The 21,359-nt window shown below is 52.6% G+C and overlaps 1 protein-coding gene across 5 annotated transcripts in view; it reads right to left on the reverse strand.

The window, feature by feature from the left end:
* Positions 1-21,359, reverse strand: part of OSBP2 (oxysterol binding protein 2) — a 46,475-nt gene that overhangs the window by 19,072 nt on the left and 6,044 nt on the right. For 2 of the 5 annotated variants that reach the window (XM_084867648.1, XM_084867649.1), the window contains exon 2: positions 17,720-17,928. In XM_084867648.1, coding sequence (XP_084723774.1) covers positions 17,720-17,928 — 209 coding nt within the window. Of the gene's footprint in view, positions 1-4,676; positions 4,774-8,903; positions 9,048-9,786; positions 10,128-17,719; positions 17,929-21,359 lie in introns of those variants that run through there. The other 3 variants (XM_084867651.1, XM_084867652.1, XM_084867650.1) reach the window with 3 other exon arrangements.

Raw genomic sequence — 21,359 nt, forward strand, 5'->3', positions numbered from 1 at the left:
CGTGGATGTGGATTGATCCTGCAGCCCGCGCCGCGCGGGGAGGGAGCGCGGGCGGGGGCCGGGCCACACTAACCCTTCTTAAATTTATTCAGGCAGCCGGAGCTGCAGAAGGAGCGCATGGAGGCCGCCTCCCAGCAGCCGCGTCCCTTCATCCCCGCCGCGGGGCGGCCTCCGAGCAGCGGGCGCTACATGGCTCCGGGCCCCGGGGCTCGTGCGGACGCACGGACAGCTCAGCTCGGCGGGCCGCCCGGCGGAGGCGGCGGGCGCTGGCGGGTCCCGGCGCCGAGTTACCACAATGCACCACTGCCGCCCGGTGCCCGAGCCCGTTAACCCCGTCCGCGCCGCCCGAGCCGCGGAGGCCGCCCCCTGCTCCTCGCCGGAGCGAACCCCGGGCACCCGGGCGCCGCGGGCTCCCCATTTAAACGTCACATTCTCAAGGGAACATGGGAGCCAAGGTGCCGCCTTCCTGCAGCAGCAGGCTTGGCGTCGCTGTATTTCAAAGGGGAGGTTGCCTCGGAGAGGAGAGCCGAGGGGCCCCGGAGATTCCAGGAAATCGGGGTCCCCCTGATTCTGCTGCGGTGGCCGGTGCACCTGTGTGCAGCCACCTGCAGCTCCCCGTCCGCTGTCCCGGAGGAGGAAGGCAACAGGCGGGTCCCCAGGGCACCAGGCTCCCTTGGCACTGCCATCACGGGGCTGCGGGCATCCGGGGACAAAGGTCTGTCTCCGCCCAGACCTCTCTGGGCACAACTCTCCTGTGCAGCTGCTTGCAGGGCCTCTGCATGGCATGTCTGATGGGCATCCAACCCGAATTCTCCCGATCTGAGCTCTCAGCATGCCCCCACCCTCACCACAGGCCTCCCCACCTCAGCCAGCGGGAGTGCCATCCTCCTGCTTGCTCCAGACAGAGACCTTGGAGTCCTCTTTGACCTTTTGGGCCCCTAGACCCACCTCCAAACTGGTCAGCATAGCCTGACAGCTCCGCCCTCAGAATGGGAAAGGAGCACAGGCTCTGTGTCCCATGTCAATTGTTGCAAAAATCTAGATGCAACCTGAGTCTAACACTATGCAAATGCTTACTTCATCACCTTCATGAATATTCCAGAGCCAGTTAAACTTATGTATGTGATGGTGCTACAGAAGAAACTGTGCTTAAAAACAAAATACGGAGAGGAAAAAGGCAAATCACACAACATAGCATGATTATGTAAAAACTATGAATCTAAGGAAATGTTAAAACAACAGGATCACAGGCGAATTTCCTCGAGTCTGGGCTCCCAGAATGCCCTGGGCTTTCCTCTTTTCCAGGACCAGCATGCCCTGCTGTAGGTTCCTAGTCACTGCCTGTCTCCCAGGCCAGTCTGTGAATTCACTGAGGGCGGGGATTGTGGTCTTTTCACTAGTCTCAGCCTTCAGTGTGGCCCAGCACATGGTAGGGGCACACTGGATGAATGAACGCGGGAATAAACAAATCAATGGATTGATTAATGAATCAATGATGGAAGCAACTTAGTTACTCATCAGAAGCCCCATTTGGCCCCGAGTACACACCACACCACCTTCCTGTATTCCCAAGCCTTCCATCACTGCTCCCCTCCTGGCCCCTCTTGTGAGGGCACCACGGCCCTTGACCAGCAGACCGTGACTGGACCACAGCGGTGAGCACAGCTGGGAGTCCTGCAGGGCCAAGATCTGAGCTGGCGTCCTGACCGGAGCTGGCCACACCCCTCCACCACTGTGGGAGCTGAAGGCCTCCGGTGCCTCCTCCGGGGATATCTGAAGAACGGAGCTCTTTAAAATAGCAGTGCTCTAAGGAAAGCCATACATAGATGCTGAGTGCCATCGTTATTAATAAATGGCTCTGCACCAAAGCCAAAGAATTAATTTGAGAGCAATCTATGATCATGTGTTGCTAGGCGATTAAAGTAAACATTTGAGGGTAAAAAATAGCAATTTATCATTATTTTAGATCATAAAAATGGAATGGGGGAGAGGGCACCATTCAAGTGAGCTTGAAAAAAGGCAAAAATGAGTCATTTCTCCAGGGAGGATGCCTAGGCCTGCCTCTGCCCAGACGTGCCCTCGGCGGCTAGGGGCGGCTGGAGAGGTGGAGACCACCTCTCTGGAGCGAGGCTGGCAGGCTTCGCCCTGCAACGAGCCGGGGACTGCACTGCACCCCTGCACGTGTGCTTGGAGGGGTGCCTGCCTGAGGACCAGGGCGCCTGGAGTCCCCCACAAAGGACTGGTGCCGGGTCCTTCCAGGCAGGTCTGAGGATTCTGGCCTCTTCTCAGCCCATCTGCCCCGGAAGTGGCAGGCCCGCTGGCCCCACCTGATGACTCGTGTCCGTTACTGACCAAAAGGCCCTTTGCTGAAATCTGTTACTTTCACCAGCAAACTCCTCAAGACAATCAAAGAGCTGGGACCCCCAAGGGATTACTATCCATCTGTCTAGACTTCAAGTATTCTTTTTTTTTTTTAAGTGACAATAAAAGGAAATGCAAATGCAAATCTATGTAGGATATTTCTCCTTCTTTGTTGGTTATTAAAGAGGCACACATTAAAGCAGCCTGGAGGTAGGTCCCCTTTTAAGAATATTAAAATGGTCAAAGATGTATTACCGCCCGATGCCAGTGTCAGTGCAGTGAAGCTGGCATGGTCACTCCTTGTTGGTGGCATGGAATAGCGGTATACTGATTCCATAAACAGATGTTATAGCGCATCAAGGTACCAGGAGGCTGCTGCCGCCCTTAACTCAATAACCCAACCCCTGCGAATTTCTCCTCAGAAAATAACTCAAGAGAAGCAAAAAGCTTTCTGTACAAAGGCATTCACTGCCTCATTATCTATAATCGCACAAATGGGAGACTCGAATGCTCAACAACTGGAAGATTTGTCGGGCCATGAAAATACATCAACCTAATGAACTTTTATACACACATTAAAATGATCATTATAAAGACAGAAAACTGTCAGCAAGAATGTGCAGTAAGAAAGGCAGAGCATGAAGTGCCATGTTTAATATGATGCCAAGTGTGAGATACAAATGTATGTGCAGAGGGGGGAAGGAGAGGTAACATGCAAAAATCAAGAACAGTGTTGTGAAGGTGTGAGATTGCTGGGGAATTTCTTGCATTCCAAGTGTTCTTTATCTTACCGTGCAATCTTTCCCACCAAACAACACCTGGGAAAAGAGCCACCTCTGGGACAGGGCACTGATGCCCCGAACACACTGCCCCAGCCAAGACCCGTGCTGGAAGAGTGGATCTCAATGTCCGTCAATAAGTCCATTTAGCTGAGAAGGTCAGAATGGCTAGGCTTTGTCAAGGCCTCTCCCAGGATCCCTGTGGAGCTGGGGGTGAGGTGGGGCAGGATGGACTGATGTAGCTGGCAACATTGAAATTCAGTGAAATAAAGGGGTTTTGTTCGAAGTCAAAGAGCAAGAACAGTCCAGGGGGAGTGAGGGGGTCAAGAATGCGACATTTTAAACCTCCAAGCTCCATTTTTTCCCTTCTACTGAAAAATTAAGCCTCTGATTGGATCTTACAACATAAACGTTTAGGAACTCCATAGCACCACAGCCACCATAAACAGAGTGAAAAAATGAGCAACCAAGGGAAAATACTTGCAAAATATATAACTGACAGGGGGAAAATAACCAGAACTCAGAACGAGTTCCTACAACTCAACATAGAAAACACAAACATTTGAACAATAAAATGGCAATGGATGTGAATACGTGAGTCACAAACTGCCTGGTCATCAAACAGATCAAAGTATAAGGGTGATAAGGGAAATGGAAAACAGAACAAGGAAATGCCTTTTAATTCACCCATCAGAGTAACAAAGAGTCAACAGAATGATGGGGTGGCCTCTACTGACAATCCACACTTTGGGAAAACCTAAGTGTATGCGTTCTTTGTCGCTGACAATTTGATAGTATCTGTTGATATTTGTCATGGGCGTGCCCTTGTAACCTGGCATTTCCATGCCCACCGGTCTGTGCTGTGGGGAAACTCACACACATGCACAGAGAGGCACGGACAGGAAGGCTCACTAGCGCACTCTCTGGAATAATAACAAAATGGAAAGAACCTCACTGCCCATCAAGAGGGAGACGATGAAATTATGGGGCACCACAGAATTCTAGGGAGTTCTTTTTAAAATGAGAGGTCTATTTATATTGACATGGAAAGATCTCCAAATATATTGGTAAAGGAAAAAGCAGGCTTATCAATCAATATGCATGATTTGATTTCATTTATACATATGTGAGGTGTGTGTGTGTGTGTGTGTGTGTGTGTGTGTATGTGTGTGTCTTTGTAAATATACAGGGACAGATTCGGAAAAGCATCACTGCTAACAAATGGTGTATACCTCTTGGGAGGGGAATGAGTGGAAGGAGGTGATGAAAAACTAGATTTAAAGTTATGTATTTTAGAGTAATTTAAATATTTTACCATCTTGTGTTTCTTAACCAAAGTGATCTTGCAACAAATTACAATGGGAAAGAAGTGCCAGAATCAACTCCCATTTATGTTGAAGCTCTGAGACCCTACAGAAGACTCTCATGGTGAAGGTCAGGCGTGAAGGGAGGTGCGCGCGCAATGGGTGAGTTTGGCGGCAGGAAGGTCCAGAAGTCACATCAGAGAAGCCACCACATCAGTGCACACAGACCAACCTGGCAGGCAGCAGTCAGAGAGGGGCTGGATCATTTGGCGCACCCGTGGCACAATCTCCATGAAGCGGAGGAGCAGAGCCCCCCATGGTGACGGGCCCTGCAAAGAAGGGACACAGCTGCAACCAGGTGTGGGGGCGGCAAGTTCAAGTTCAAACTCCTTGGCATACCACAGCCCCTCGGAGCTCAGCCTGTGGATGCAGCAACACCTCACTCCCTACTCCTTGGCCCCACTGCTGCTGCCCCTCCCCTGCCCTCTCTGAGGTGAGGGCTGGGGCTGTCGTTCCTAGGGCTTCAGACCACAGGTATTCCTTCTCTCACCATTCTGGAGGCTAGGAATCCACAATCAAGGTGTTAGTGGGGCCACACTCCCTGCAAAGGCTGTAGGGAAGGACCCTTCCCTGCCCCTGCCAGCTTCTGGTCGCCTCGGACATTCTTTGGCTTATGCCAGCACAACTCTCATCCCTGCCTCTACCTCCGTGTGCCTGCCCCTGTGTGTCTTCACGTGACCTTTCCCCTGTGTGTGTGTCTGAGTCCAAATTTCCTTCTTCTTAGAAGGACACCAGTATTATTGGATCAGGGACCACCCTCATGACCTCAACTTGATTACATCTGCAAAAGCCCTATTTTCAAATAAAGTCACATTCAGAGGTAGTGAGGGTTAGGACTTCAACGCATCTTTTGGGGCGACACAGTACAACCCACAACACTCACTTTGGCATTACTGATACGCAGCCCTGAAACTGACCTGCAGCAAGGCTCAGGTGGTCGCTGTGAATGAATGACTGAGCCAGTGTGCTCTGGTCCAGGCAGAGGGGGAGTCAGAAGAGGGAGGCAGCCAGGTCTGGAGGACGTGGAGAGGGAGAAGGTACCCGGGCAGAAGGAGGATCACTGCCTGGGAGAGCCAGGCTGAGACATCTGCCCACGTGCTGCGGGCAGCAGGGGCCAGGGCAGGTGTGTCAGGAGAGCAGTGACAAGCACAGAACCAGGGTTCTGAAAGATGAATCTGCCTGGGGCATCCAGGGGCAAGTCTAAAAGGAGCCCATCTCACGCTGTGAGTCGGCGAGGTCAAAGGATATTGCAAACAGTCAGCGATAATGAGGAACTGAATCAGGGCTGTGGCGGCAAGGCCTGGGAGAAAGGACAGAACCCAGAGAAAATGTGGTAGGAAAACAGACAGGGCATGGCCTCGGGGGGAGGAGAGGAAGGAGTGGAGGCTTGAGGGCCTGGGGCTCAAGGCAGGGGACAGAAGCGGATGCGGCCAGTGGCTGGAATGGCAGCCCGGGGAGAGCAGTGTGCCTGCAGAAACAGCGATCGGGCTAGCCTCATGAAATGCCTTTCAATTAAAAAAGCAAGCTCCCTGGTACACTCATTAAGCAGCCACTGAGGCGGGGCGGTGTGTGTGCAAAGCAGCTATAAGAGATCTATCTGCATGCTTTGTAAATAATTCAAGTTTATGGGCCACAAGCACTTCTTTTTGTATCAAGGCTGTTAGCAGCAGGCATTTTTGGAGAAAGGTCTCAAGCCCAGGGAACTAGAAACTCAACTGAATAACCTTTAAATCACCTCCTCGCCCAGGGAACTGGAAATCAATGCAGTCTGCAAATGCGACCCTGTGCCGGCAGAGGCCAGGTGGAACTGCTGCCTGGGCAGGGGAGCCAGGGTCCGAGGAGCTGCACACCTCGGGGGCGTCTCTGGGACCCAGAGAGGTCCCTGGTTTAGAGAGCCATTTGGCACAGAGCCGCCAGCAATACCTGCCCCGGGGGATGGAATAAAGACCCTCCCGGCCACCCACATGGAGGAGTCATTCCCTCCCTGGGCCTCAGGCGCCTCGCATCCTGAGAGGCCAGCCTCATTCATCTCCAAGGACTCTTCCACCTTCTAGCTTTGCTTGCAACTGGGGCTGCTGCCTCTGCTGCGGATCACAGGCTCCATCCCTGGGTGAGGATGGGCTGGCCTGGCCGGCCTGGAAGGGAGGGTGCTGTCATCTCAGCATGAGAATGGAGCCCTGGATTGTGAGCCTGGAGATCAGGGTGACCCATGGGTGAGCCACTTTCTGTGCCATCAGCTCCTCTGTGAGGCCTCTCCTCATGCTGGGGAGGTGGGGCCGTATTCAGACCGTGGGCGCCTGTGATCTAACATCTCTGAGCCTCAGCTTCCTCGTTTGTGCCCTAGGGATGGTAACGGTTCTTATCCCATGCTACGAGGATGGAGTTACTGTGGGTAAGTCCTGAAGTAAGCACTCACCCAGTGTCACATGCTATCGCCATGAGCATGCGGGCCAGAAGGAGGAGGAAAACCCCGCATCAGAGAGAGAACCTCAGGAGGGGCAGAGGCAGCCTCTCCCTGCAACAAACCCTGCCCCACCCACCTTTCCCGGAGGGGCTTCTCTGAACAGAGACCTCCCAGGCCTTTGGCTTTTAGCCTCCATTCCTCCTGAAGGGAAGGGCCCTGGTCCTTTTGCCCAAGCTCCACTGATGGCCAGCCGAAGCCCCTGGGTGACAGCAGAACCAAGGACAGTCCCTACCGTGGGAACACCACCACCAGCGGGACCAGGCTAACCCAAGGCAAACTGCCGAGTCCTTGCACGGCCCCCCCAGTTTGAGTATAAACGCCGGTGTGTGAGGATTTTGTCTCAACGCCTCACAGTCAGCTCAGACCAGAGGTGGAGACTGTGGCAAGAGATGTTAAGAATAACATCGGCAACGACAATCCAGGCAGCTATTGCTTTCCCTACGTTACCAAGGACAGAACCGAGGCTCAGAGCCACGAAGTCATGGCATAATGATTAAGAGGTATAATGGGAACTGGAACCCAGATCTTTCGATCTACAAAGCTGAGCCTCTTTTCACTCCTTCACACAACACGGGTGTTGCCACCATCCCTAGTACCATTCTACCAGGAAGCCGAGATCAATTGCTTTCATCAAAATGAAACTTGTCCTATTGCTAACGATTCATCACCATGTCTTTAATTTCTGCCCTGGCCTTGAGAAATCCAATCAGAAAGATTCTGTTCATATTTTTCATGCATAGCTTATAATTATGCATAGATGCAGGCTTGATGTGATACAACCAAGGGCAGGACTTCTGAACAGAGACTGTGAGCTGAATCTAGGACTGTGTATCACCCAGTCAACCTCAGATGTTATCTTCCTCGGTTACCCAGGAGAACATGAGCCCACCTGAATTATTGAGGAGGTTTTAAGTTGCTCAGACTATAAATAAAAATAAGGAGCCTGATTGCATTACAGGTGTAGAACATGCCAGTATATGTGTGTATGTGTGTGTGTGTGTGTGTGTGTATCCCAACTTGATCCAGTTACAGAAAACTTTGGGGCTATCAATCTACTTTCACAACAAACAATATGCAAAACTCAAGTACACTATTTCCCCAGAACAAAAGCAATGGCCTGCTGCTTAGCCGGCCTTCCACTATACATTTTGAATTTCACATTTTTATGAAACAAGTCAGCAAGGATGTCAAAGTCCAGTTATGAGTCAGACATCCTTCCAGACAACTACTCTCTAAAGAGCTTTTTTCATCTGGCTGAAATGTGAGGTGTTGACGTGATGGGTAAAAACTTACCCACCCAAAACAAAATAGCTTCTCTTGACCACAAAAAAAAGTGGCCAAGAATAACGCAAATCGAGTATATGTCAGGTGTGCAGTTATTAGACTTTCCCCTTATGACCTTTCATTTCTACAGAACATTGGTCAGAGACAAACAATACCTGGCTATCGAGTAGTCTGCTGTATGCAAGTAAGGCTAGTATTCTTGGCATGCACTTCCACCGGCAATGCAGCACCAACGCAGCTCACACTGACCCTAAAACTAGCACATCGCCTCACACATCTTTTCCACCTCCCTCTCATTTCACCGGCACCACCGGGTATCCGATGATCTAAGGAAGGTGCCCACCAGAGTCATATCTAACGCACGCAGCTTCAGCTAGACAGACAGAACAAAACACAGACCCAGACCTCCGGCGTCAGCCTGCAAAGATTCGGAAGGTTCATTTGCATCCATCAGATTAGAACTCTTAAGACTGGGAATCTAGTGCCAACTAGACCTCTCCAAGGTCCTGGAGGATGGTCCCTCCCCCTCCACCCCCCTTTCTTCCGCCCCCCTCACCTCCCGACACATCAAAGGCCCTTTGTCAAGGTAGGAAAGCCCCCCCAGCAGTCTGCCCCTCGGGTTCTAGGAGCCAAGAGGTCTGTCTGTCTGACCTTGCCAGGTGATGGAGATGGGAACCGAGTGCTGGTGGGGTCGGAAGCAGAGGTGACCCATCAGATTTAAACACATCTCCCCTTCCAGTGGGCGGCTCAAGGCACGAGGGGAGCAACGTTAGGGGCTGAGAAAGCCCAAGGTTCCTCTGGCTGGTGGTGGCCCAGTGTGACCCCAAACTGCTTACTCAGAGATGCGAGCCGGCTGGAGAAGGGCTTTTCCTGTGACGGACACTACCGGAGTTTTAAATCCCCTTTGCCTGCTGAGAACACCACACACACAAACACACACACACACACGCACGCACACGCTAACAGGGAGTGCCTGCTCCTCTCTCTCAGTCCAGCTCACTCACAGCAGCCAGGCGCACTGACGTGACCCTCGCCCGGAAGCCCGGGTCCTGGCAGTTCAGGTGTGGCGGGTGCCTAAGGAGGCTGGAGGAGGCGGGGAGAGGGGTTTAGCTTTGGCATGCAGCCCCGGGGAAGGCTCAAGCCTGCCGCCCCTGCTGAAAGATGGCTGGCCTCTCTCTGGGTGAATTCCAGGGGCTGGGCTGCCTGGGACCAGCCCCTGCACAGAGAAGGGAAGATATTTTCCCGGTGACTTTCCCGGTGCGGTGCGGTGGGCTGCACCTATGGCGGGAGGAGGCGATGCCTGTGACTGTCCTCAGACTTCTGGCTACAGCTCTGTCCCTGTCTGGGGAGGGCAGAGGGCTCTGCTTCCGAATCCAGGGCTGGGGAGGTGCCTAAGCAGAGGTCTGAGCCCTCAGCCCCGTAGGATGCCCAGGATGAGGGCGCAAAGGAATGTACAATGGGGAGGGGAAAGCCCGAGAGCGCCCATGCCCCAGGACCCGTCAGCCCCACCCCTGCTCCGCCGGCCCCAACTCACCCCAGGCAGCGGCTCCCGGGTGCGAACGTGGGTCCGGCCCCGAGGCTGAGGGGACTCTTGCAGCTGCCGCTGCCTCCGCCGCCGCCGCCTTCCCGCCGCCGCGCTCTCAGTCCATTTCGGTGCAGTGCCGGCTGCCACCGCCGAGCCGAGCCCGGGAGAAGGAGGGCGGTCCCCGGATTGGGTGTGCGCTGCCCCGCGGCCCCGGGCCCGCCTCCCCGCCGCGGCCGCCCTTTCAGCACCGCGGACAGCGGCCAGCCCGCAGCCTGGAGCGCTCGGCTCTGCCCTCCGAGTCAGCAGGCAGCCGGCCTGAGCGCGGCCTGGGCGCTGCGCTGAGTCCTCATTCCTTCAGCCTCCTTCCCACCCACCCCGGAGGCCGCCTCCGTCCCTCAGGGATCCGCGGGGAGAGCACAGGGTGCTGCAAGAGGCCGCCCGCCAGGCCCCGGAGGGCCAGATGCGCCTCCTTCAGTCCGTCGCGGGCCGAGGAGCCGGGACGATGCTCTCCTCCCAACCCGCGGGCTAGACAAAGGCGAGCTCTCCGAGGAGGGAGGTGGACCGAAGGCAGCTCAGCCTCTTAAAACGCGCGGCACACGGCCGAAACCCGACCTGGCACCGAGGGCGCTATCTCACCCCGATCTGACCCAGCGAGGCCCAAGGGGGTTGGCCCTGGGCCCTTGGGTAGCCCTTGGCCCAAGCCCTCATTCTCCACTGTCTCATGCAAGGAGTTAACCAGTTGGGGTCTGTCTCCGGAGCTGGGGGAGGAAGGGCCACTGAGGCCCCACTGCCATCTGGAACTCAGTTCCCTCCCCCACATCCTTGGTACCGGATGGGATTGCTGGAGTCTGGTGGCATCCTGCAGAGCCACTGCCACGGTTTTCATTTCTGTTCAAATCCCCTCCGTTGCTCCTTCAGGAGAGTCCCTAACTGAAATGGGGTTCTGGCTCTGACTGCCTCTGGCACAGAAACTCCACCCCAGGTCTCAGGACCCCTAGTGACAGCTCTGCTCCATGACCTTGACTGTCCCTGTCAACTCGGAGTCTCTGCTCACTGTCCCTCACCAGGAAACCAGGCTCCTGATCACCCACTGGAGTGTCAGAGACCTTAATTCAGAAGTTGTCCCGAGAGCTGCAGCGCTGGGCCCGGGGCCGTGGGTGCTTGGGCAGGAGCTGACCTTGCTGAGGCGTGGCTCTCTGCCTTGTCCTCTGCCTCCACCTCCATTTCCTTGAGCCCCCAGAACATTCCCCGCCAGTACCATGCACCAGAAAATAATTCTAACGTCTACACTGCTATCTACCTACCTGCCTCGTACCCAGGCATCCCTGCTCTCCAGAACGGCTACTACTGTTTTTATGGGGGCCTGGCAGTTCCCAGCAGTGTTCATAGCACTATGGAAAGGCACATAATAGTTCTTTTCTAAATAATCCTCACCTGAGGATATATGCTTATTGATTTTAGGCAAATGGGGGAGGGAGGAGGGAGGAGAGAAGAACATTGATGTGAGAGAGAACATCAGTTGGTTGCCTCCTGCACGTGCCCTGACTGGAGTTCAAACCCACAGCCTAGGTATATGTTCTGACTGGGAATCGAACCCGTGTCCTTTTGGTATATGGGACAATGCTCCAACTAACTGAGCCACACCAGCCAGGGTAAGAGGCACACGATAGTTCCTGAATGAGTAAGTTCAACACAAGTACTAGTAAGAATGGCATAATATTAAATCTGCTTTGGAGTTTTACTTAATTTATATTCTCATTCTCTCTCTCTCTTCACCCTCAGGCCCCATGCTGCCAAGCTGACCTTGGGGTGGCAGGCAGGGAGAAAGAGGCTCTAGGCTGCCAGAGAGTCAGAACAAGGTCCCTGCCAGCGGGCGATACACCAACCCTGAGAAGGCATTCAGCAGTACGTTATCACACGGCTGTGCTCAGGGCCCTTCAGATGCCTGCAAACCAAATGACAGGGCAAGTGAGGACCACTGGACAGGCTGGGGACCTGTTCTCACCACAGCCAATTCCTCAAAAACACAGCTGCCGCCAGCACCTTCTCCACAGCAGCGGTGAGGGGGTGAGTAAGCCACAATTCACCTCTGCCTAATGGAAAATGTATTTGCCGCTTCCATCAAAGTAGTCACGGGCATAATTCTACTCTAGGAACACAGCAAGCCGGCAATCTGCTTTTTTAAAAAGCATCAGATGTAAAGTCAGACAGGCACACATGACAGGAGTTATTAATGTTACTGATTAATAACAATAAAGCAGCTCTCTGATGTCAGGTGGACTGGGGAGTGTTAGAGACTCTGGGCTCTCAAAATGCCAGGACAGAAAAACACCTAAAGCTTACGCCTTTCACATTGTTTCTACCCCAATAGACAAGAAGACAGCCCAAAACAGCTTTCAATCAACTTTTATCTCCATAAAACATGTTGTCAACCAATGATAACTGGCCAGAGAATATTTCACATTTTGCTTGAAAATATTGTTTTTATTCATCTGACTTTAACTGTCATGTGCTGGTGGCAAACCCAGATTCTGAATGATTCATGCATAGACACAATGACTAATTAAACTTCCGAAAGGGATTATTCATTAAGAAATATAAATGCAAACTTTTTACTCATGGGCTTGCAAGTAGGTATCTGCAGGAAGCATTTGCGGAGGGTTTATAACCTCGGTTTCTTCAGTAAACAATCCTGCAGATGGTCCATGAAAAATACATTTGCATCCATAAATGTATTTCTTATTATGCAAACCATGGCGATTGAAGATTCTGCATGTGGATCCTGAATACTTAGGTGTGTTTTTTTTGTGTGTTTTTGTTTTGTTTTGTTTTGCTGTTTTGATGAATGCTTATGGGTTTTTAAATTATGACCCCTCTGACTCTATTGCTATATTTTAGTGCTATTTGTCCATTTACCTATTGATCTGGGGACAGGGTAGGAGGCTCGCTGGGTTCTCAATCAAACTATTTTGCTGCAAAGGCTCCTGAAATTCCCTCTGGCCTGGACCCAGCCCTGGGAGGTGACTGTGACGTTGCGCATCATAGCAACCGGTTGTTCACGGTTAGGGTCAATTTGCATATTACCCTTTTATTATGTAGAATGGAATAGTAGTGGCATATTTACATGAGCTATGACAAAAGAACTTCCGGGGAGTACCTTCCCTTAACCTAGCCACGCATTTCTGCTAAAAGGGGGTATAAACTGGAACAACCTTTGTGGGAGATAACTTGGTAACATATCAAAATGGGAAGCAAGTACGTGACTCAGTAATCCCTTTTCTACGAATGGACCCTTAGGAAATCATCGTACTTGTGCCAAAAACCCTCACAAAACTCGGGAAGCAAAGCAATGGTGTCCCAGTGCCTTTTCTGAGAACCGGGTAAACACTGAGCACAACCTAAGTAGTTTAAAAATGTTTGATTAGGCTGGGACCGGTTTGGCTCAGTGGATAGAGCGTCGGCCTGCGGACTGAAAGGTCCCGGGTTCGATTCCGGTCAAGGGCGTGTACCTTGGTTGCGGGCACATCTCCGGTAGGGGGTGTGCAGGAGGCAGCTGGTTGATGTTTCTCTCTCATCGACATTTCTAACTCTCTGTTCCTCTCAATTCCTCTCTGTGTAAAATCAATAAAATGTATTTAAAAATTAAAAAAAAAAAAAGTGTTTGATTAGCCCTGGCCAGGTAGCTCAGTAGGTTAGAGTGCTATCCTGATATGCCAAGACTGCAGACACACACACCCGCCCCCCACTGATATGAAAGTACAAATCTAGATCTAGATGCACCTGCACACAGAAAGTATTACAAGGCAGTGAACTCCAGGGTTAGCAGATTAGAGAATTTTCTCCCTTTTATGTATTTTTCCAGGATGGTTGCACCTTTCTATTTCTCTGTGAGTGTTTTTACAAAACAAAAGTGTTTTGTTTTTTGTTTTTTCCTGAAAAGACAGGAATAGCCGGGAACACCCTTTTCACTTCTAGCATTCTGACCGAATGGCCTTGGGTAATGGCACGTCCCTCACTAAAGCCACTTGGCTACTTGGCACCTGGCACTCCACAGCCCTCACCATGCCACCACGCAAGAGAGACTCAGGGACTGCCAGTGGGGGGAGGGGTGCGAAGGAGCCAGCCTTCCAATTGCAGAACCCAGAACACCTCGCCCTGACCTTTCCAAGTTTATCTCCAAATCACAGCTCTCCCTGGCAGAGCGAACGGCGGCAGGTGCCAGGGGGATGCCCCTGCTCCACCTGCCTTGGGTTTAGGTCACACGTTCTGCCCTGGCCCGGGACCCTCTGCCCGGGGAATGAGTGACATCGGGAGCCACAGCCTCGCCTGCATCGGAGCCTGGAGCTCCTGCTGGCAGATCCACCAGCAGCTTAACACCTCAATGGCAACAGAGCGTAAGCCTTTCAAATCTGATCATTACAAAGGCAAGCGCGATGATGCCCTTTAGCTACCAAGGAAGCAATTAGTCATCAAGGTGATTGCCCTGGCAGGAAAACTATACTTAACCCGCCTTAATGTAAGGATGCATCACGTGCAGACTGAACCTGTGTCCACATTTTCTTGTCAAATGACTCTGACCTATTGATCCTACTAATCCTCTAATGAAGGACAATTCCCCCCAATAAAACACACACACACACACACACACACACACACACACACAAACATTTCAGCATGCCTGTTTTTCAGCTGCTGACCTGTCCATGAGCAATGACTGCCCTTCTGGGCACCACTAAATGTCCAGCCTGGGTCACCAGAAGCCAGTCCCTTTGCTCAGTTATATCCTTTACCACTATCTGTTTCATTGGCTAATAACTCACACCCATGCTCCCACTCTCTGTTCAGGTGAGGACCATGAATAGCCTGTCAATTGTGGAGGGTAGAGCACCCCCAGGACAGGTGCAACCCCTCTTCTTAGGAAGAAAAGATGGCCGCACCCACACCTGGAAGATAGGGGTCAAGATCTGGATGCAAGTGCGCCGGGTGAACACCCTACCCATCCCTTCTGCCTCCCTGGGTCCAGTGCATTTAAGAAGTACGTGACAGCCGAAACCGGTTTGGCTCAGTGGTAAAGCGTCAGTCTGTAGACTGAAAAGTCCTGGGTTCGATTCTGGTCAAGGGCATGTACATTGGTTGCGGGCACATCCCCGGTAGGGGGTGTGCAAGAGGCAGCTGGTCAATGTTTCTCTCTCATTGACGTTTCTAGCTCTCTATCTCTCTCCCTTCCTCTCTGTAAAATACCAATAAAATATATATTAAAAAAAAAAAAAAGAAGTATGTGATAGTAAAACAAACTCCGTTATTCCATGGACAGCATGGAATTTGAAAATGGGCGAACCAAGCCTGCTGTGGCAGGCAGCCCAGGGAGTCTGAGCAGACCATGTTTCTTCAAATGAGATCCCCGGGGACTGCCATGAGGCCTGAGTGGAAAGCTTATTAAAAATGGGGGTTGCTGCCCTGGCTGGTGTTCCTTAGTGGTTAGAGTGTTGGCCCTTGAACCGAAGGGCTGTGGGTTCTATTCCTGGTTAGAGGCAAGTATCTAGGTTGCAGGTTCCCTCCCAACCCTGGTCAGGGTGTGTGCGGGAAGCAACCAGTTGATGTAGCTTTCACATCCAAGTTTCTCTCTCTCCCCCTCCTTTCCTCCCTTCTACTCTCTCTGAAAAAGCAATGGAAAAATGCCCTAAGGTGAGGATTAGCAAAAAAATAATAAAAATGGGGTTTCCTGCCCATCAGATCAGAATCCCGGTGATCCGCCCCTAAGAATTTTAATGTGCTCACCCCACCAACGTGAGAGAAAAGGCACTGTGTCGTTTGATCCGTGCCCGTCGATATTTTGCTAACTTAATGAGCTCACAAGAGGCCTCATTAACACCTTCTGACAAGCTAAGCAGATGGGGCTTCTCCTGGCGAGGGCTCTGAGAGGTGACAGTGAGCACGTGGCTGTGTTTCCCTTTGGTCCTGAGGTTACGTACCCGTGTCCCTACCCGGAGTAAAGACGAAGGGGGTGCCACAGAAGAACGCACCATGGCTCAGTACTCGCAGGCGTTTTCCAATCACTGGGGAGCACCTCCCCACAACGAGAAAGAAACCCTGTGCTTCAGAAAGCCATTCCTTCAAAACGGAAGAGAGGGATGCTGAGTGGACTGAGGTGACGCAACCATGTCTCTAGGCCTCCTGCAGCCAAAGCAGCAGGTTTGCCGGGAGCTGTGAACGGGGCCAGAGCAGCGCCACGCTCCCAGGAGTCTATTTCCACCCGAGGGGGCCACGGAGGAAAGCCCTCGCAGTCCTACCTTTCAGAGGATTTCCATTTTAGAGCGGTAGAGTGGCAGGCTGCCCAGATGTTCTATAGGGTCGGCCCCCAGGGCCGCCAGTCACTGAAGCTCCCCTCACCCCCGCACAGATGTGAGCTTTTGGTTGCTCACAGAATCTTGGCTGCCTAAGATCCTTCCGAGCGCTGGGCTGTGATATCAGAATAGGACTATGACATCAGTGGTGGGGGCAGGCCAGCCTGGGGAGCAGGGCAGGAGAGCAGGAACTCTCAGGGGCTGGATTAGCCCCCCTCGAGGTAAAGCCCAAGACAGCGGGGTGGCCAGCTCTGTATTCCATGCTTACAACCCCCGGCACCCCTCTGGGAAGCTAACCTGAAGATCTGAAAATGATTCTCAAGTACTGAGAGGCAAGTCAGACAACCTGCTCGCGCTTAGACATGAATTCAGGAGCAAAGAGAGGCAAATGAACCATCCTCTAGCGCCCCCATGTGGCCATTGAAGGAATACTCTACTTTCTGACTGGGAAGTTCACCTTAGGACCAGGCCTGGAGTCAGGAGCCGCCCAGGATTCCGTTAAATGCAGGGACAGGAAATGCAGGTCGCCCTTTTCATCTGAATTTGAGAAACACTATAAATAAATCGTAGTATAAGTATTTCCCGACTATTACGTGGGACACATTTATAGAGAGACATTACTTGTTGTGTATCTGAAGTTCAAGTTAAACTGGGTGACCTGTATTTTTATTTGCTAAATCTGGCAATCGCACCCAAGGAGAGACTTTTTTCCCCTTAAACGCAGGTGACCCCCATGCTGCTCTCATGCATTCGGATTTTCCAGGGCACGGGAAGCTGGGAACCTGTGTTATTTTTAAGCTGCCATGGTGACTATTATTAATAACGACAGCTGCCTTTTTTTTTTTTTTTGAGCAATTGCCAAGCCGCGTGCTAAGTTCTTTTGATGCATTTCTAGGTTAATTCTCTACGAGGCGGTTCCGTGATTAAGCGCATTTTATAGAGAAATGATGCAAAAGACAGCAAGCAGTTTGCCCAAGGTCACAACAGCCAGGGAGGTTAGCTACCAAGGAAGCAATTAGTCATCAAGGTGATTACTGGCCTAGAAATCTTTGAACGGGATGCTAGGAGGTCCATAATCGAAGCCTCCAATGGACTGGCAGGTGGGGAGTCTGAGGCTCTGGGAAGGCCCTGCTGGCGCTAGCCTCTATGCTACCGGACACAAGGGGCTGAGCCAGGCTGCAGAGACAAGCGTCTGGCCCGGGCAGGGGGCTGGCTCAGGGAGGGTTTCAGAATGGCCTCTCCTTGAAGGATAAGCAAACTTAAGGGAAAGCAGGGCATGGGAAGGGGCTGGGTGCTGGGGAAGAGGGTTTGCAGGCAAGAGGTTCAGCATGCACTCTGAAGGGTCTCCTCGTGTTCAGGAACAGATGCTTCCGAAGAAAGGACACAAGCCTCACCCTCACAAACATCTCCATCCTTAGAGCTGCCAGCCGCCCACCAACGTGAGCATCTCACTGCTGAGAACGCACGGAGTCAGGTGGGAAGGGTTGGTCTGGAGTAGATTGGGTCTCCTGGTCACCCCCACCCCCCTAGTGCTTTCCATTCCCGCTCTCTCCAGACCCACCACGTTGTACGTACACCCAACGCGCCAAGCACACTACCTGAGTGGCTCTGCAACATGTGGACAGCGTGGGCCTTGGCCAGCTCCAGGGCGATGATCCACTGCTGCCGCTCCACCTCCGAGCCGGCCTTGAGGTGGTAGGTCTTTGCCCCGCTGGTCAGCATGATACCGCAATAATCCTCCCTGTCGAAGTGCGCGGTGGACAGGTCGATGGTGCCACGGCAGGTGTGGGCCATTTCGCCCTCGTTTCTGTGGGATGCAAGAGAAGGTATGGGTTGAGGCACCCCAACTCAATAGCCCCAGGCGAAAGAAAGCCTCAGGGCAAATCCTCACCACCTCAGACCCTTGAAGCTGGGAGAGGCCCTGGAGTCAGAGCTGGGAGGTGAAACCCATTGGGACTGATCGCTAAAGGCTTGGTTGAAGGGTTTTCAGCGGGCACAGGGAGGAAGGAGGAGGGCCTGCACTGGTGCCCGTGCAGAGCATGCCTGCTGTGGCCTGAGCCCTGGCAGACACCAAGCAAAGGAGCCGGGTGACTGCCCAGGGTCCTGCTAGGCAGCGCAGACCTCTAACTCCACAGCAGGCTCTTCCCACTAAAGTCTCAGACCCACAGAGATGAGCACCGGAGGAGCCACTGCAACTGAGATTACAGACCCAGACCTCCAGGGTGCGCTTGGAAGCATCCCTTTCACTTATGCAACAGTTTACCAAGCACTTCTTTTTTTAAACTTTTTAAAAATATATATATTTTATTGATTTCTTACAGAGAGGAAGGAGAGGGATAGAAAGTCAGAAACATCAATGAGAGAGAAGCATCAATCAGCTGCCTTCTGCACCCCCTTTCCCCCCAAGGGGATGTGCCCACAACCTAGGTACATGCCCTTGACTGGAATCGAACCTGGGACCCTTCAGTTCCCAGGCCAATGTTCTATCCACTGAGCCAAACCGGTTTTGGCTGCCAAGCACTTCTTCCCCGTTTGTTTCAAACAGCCAAGTAGGGCTCTTTACAGATGGAGTCACAGAGTCTGGAGACTTCCTCCCACACTAGGCAGGGCTGACCGGTGTAACCAATAGGATATTGTGGAAATAAAAAACAACAACAGTGTGATTGTGAGGGTAGGTCCTATGTGCTTTATCTTGGACCACTCTTTCTGGGAAAAGCCAGCTGCATTGTTGTGAGGACACTCAAGCAGCCCTTTGGAGAGGCCCACCTCTCAACAGCCAGCATCACTTTGTTAGGCATGTGAGTGAGCCTCCGGCCCCAATCAAGCCTTCGGATGAGTGCAGCCCTCATGGAACACCCTTAGCCAGAATCACCCCAACTAACCACCCACTCATGAATTCCTGACCCATGGAAATGCTAAGATGTTTACTGCTGTTTTAAGCCACTAAATGAAAGCACGGTTGTTTTGAGCCTCCAAGTTACGCAGCAACAGATAACTGATAAAACCTGGTGCACAGAAGCAGCTGATCCTGCCTCCTGTGTTAAGTGTTTGGCAAGCACCTGATCCCAAAGGAACAAAACTAGCTTCTTGTGAAGCCTCCAGAGACAGTGCTCCAGCTGCATGGTCACAGGCAGAGCCAATCCTGAAGAGAGGTGAGCCAGACAGGGGATCTCCCGTTTAAAGGTAACAGGTGGGGAAACAAGGGTGAATGAAGGCTCCGCCACCACCCCAGCTAACAGGAGTGCATGCCCAAAGGACGCAGCACACACAAGCGTGTCAGAGGGCACCAGCCTCGCGCATTGCAGGGGAATCCAGGCAGGTGCGGGCTGAGATGACCTGGGATGAAGGCTGCCTTGTTGGGCGTCTGCAGCAACGAGAAGGGTTTCTCCTGGGGGAGGGGTTGGCAGATGCAGAGATCTGGAGGGGAGCGTGAAAGGCATGTGGTTGGCAGAGGGGAAATAGGTAAGCAGAAGGATCAAGGCCAGGAGGAGGGGAGAGACAGGGTAAATAAGAGGAGGGGCCTGACTGGGAAGGGCTGAGAATGGTGAACCCAGGGAAGCCACACACTGTGTTTTAGGAAGGCAGCACCTACTGCTGCTCCAAAGGACAACACTGTCTGGCAGTTCCCCGTGCAAGCTCAGGAATGCCATCTGCCACCACCTTGGTTTAGGCAGTGGCCCAGCAAATGGTGTGAGTAAGCCTGTGAGATCGGCACTAAACGCACAGGGCTGTGGCCGAGCAGGTGATGAGGTGTCAAGAGGAGGAGAAGCCAAGAACTCTGAGACCTCTGAAAGATGGAAACAGACGCGGGAAAGAGTCACACTTGAAAGAAGAAAGCATACAGCACCCCGCATGACCCCAGAACTCGCTGACAGTTTGCTTCGTGTGTACGATTTAAGGCCACATGCCTGTGTGGCGACACCTGCTATTGTGATTCACCACCCACCAAGCTGCCAATTTCAATTCTGTTCAGAGTGTTTCCTACCATCTCCTCCTCCCCACACGTCAGTACCTGTAGTTGTCCGGGGAACAGGCCCATTTCCTCCATTTCCCCTTGATCTTGGTTTAAGGAACCTCACACCGTGTCCACAGGCCTGTCTGTCTTTATTGACCTGGTTTGCCAACGACACCCCTGAAGACTCTCGGAGGCTTGAATCCCCGGCCCGGGAACTCGCGCACAGCACTTAGCTCGAACCTGCTGGCCTCTTACTAAATGGCCAGGATGGATCCAGACTTCCCTCCTCCTCCTCCTCCTCCTCCTCCTCCTCCTCCTCCTCCTCCTCCTCCTCCTCTGTGCAGTGGTTTGGTGATGGTGCGCATGCCTGTCTCCCACACCGCCCTATACAGTGGTGGTCCTCCATAAATGATTCAACCAAAGCTGGTGTATTCTCACCATGTCCCAGACTGCTCCTCAGGCCCCCGTCTTGGATGAACAGATGCACCCTACCAGTAAAGAAGGTGCAAGGATCAGCGGAGGCTGGAGGACTCACACCAGGCACTCCATCCGAGTCACAAGAGAACTTGCAGATATGAAGGAGCTCCATGTTGCAAGTGCACCTGTCGTATGCAAAAGCGGAGCCACCGAAAGCCTGGGGGAAGGTATACATCCGAAAAGTCTCTCTGAAGCCATAAAGGGCCAACTACATGCCTGCAGAGAAGGGCCTCAGCACGCAGCAGCAGGCCCTGTGGAGTGTCAGACACCCTGCAAGCTGGCAGGTGCTTCCTCTGATAGGAAACCAGAAGCCTCGCTGCTACTCCAAGCCAGGTGTAAGCACTCGCTCTCCTCGAACCGCAGTGAAGGTCAGCCCCTACCCCTGACGTCACTGAGATCTGCGAGGAGGAAGGAGGCCAGACCTGTGCAGAAAACAAGTAACACAGCAGGTCTGAGACCGCTCATCCTTTGGAAGGCCTGTGTCCAAGGCTGGCCCTTGGCTGGAGTCTGGGAGTCTGGATTTAGGGGGCACCCCCCGTTCCCTAACTGGTAAGGGGGGCTGTCAGCACCTAAACTGCTCGTACAATGCGGTCTGTGCTGAACACCTGCCTTCCTTCTGGGAGTCTGAACTTTGGCAGCACGCCAGAGGGCGGCCACGTGACCAGCCCCCAGTGAAAACCCTGGGCACTGAGTCTCTAAAGACCATTCACATGTGTTGTCACAATTTGGTGCCAGAAGAATTGGTGTGTCCTGTGTGACTACACTGGCAAAGGACCCTTGAAGGCCAACGCCTGGTTTCCCCAGAA

This window comes from Pipistrellus hanaki (assembly GCF_964339955.1).
Source record: "Pipistrellus hanaki genome assembly, chromosome: 19".
NCBI classification, from domain to species: domain Eukaryota; kingdom Metazoa; phylum Chordata; class Mammalia; order Chiroptera; family Vespertilionidae; genus Pipistrellus; species Pipistrellus hanaki.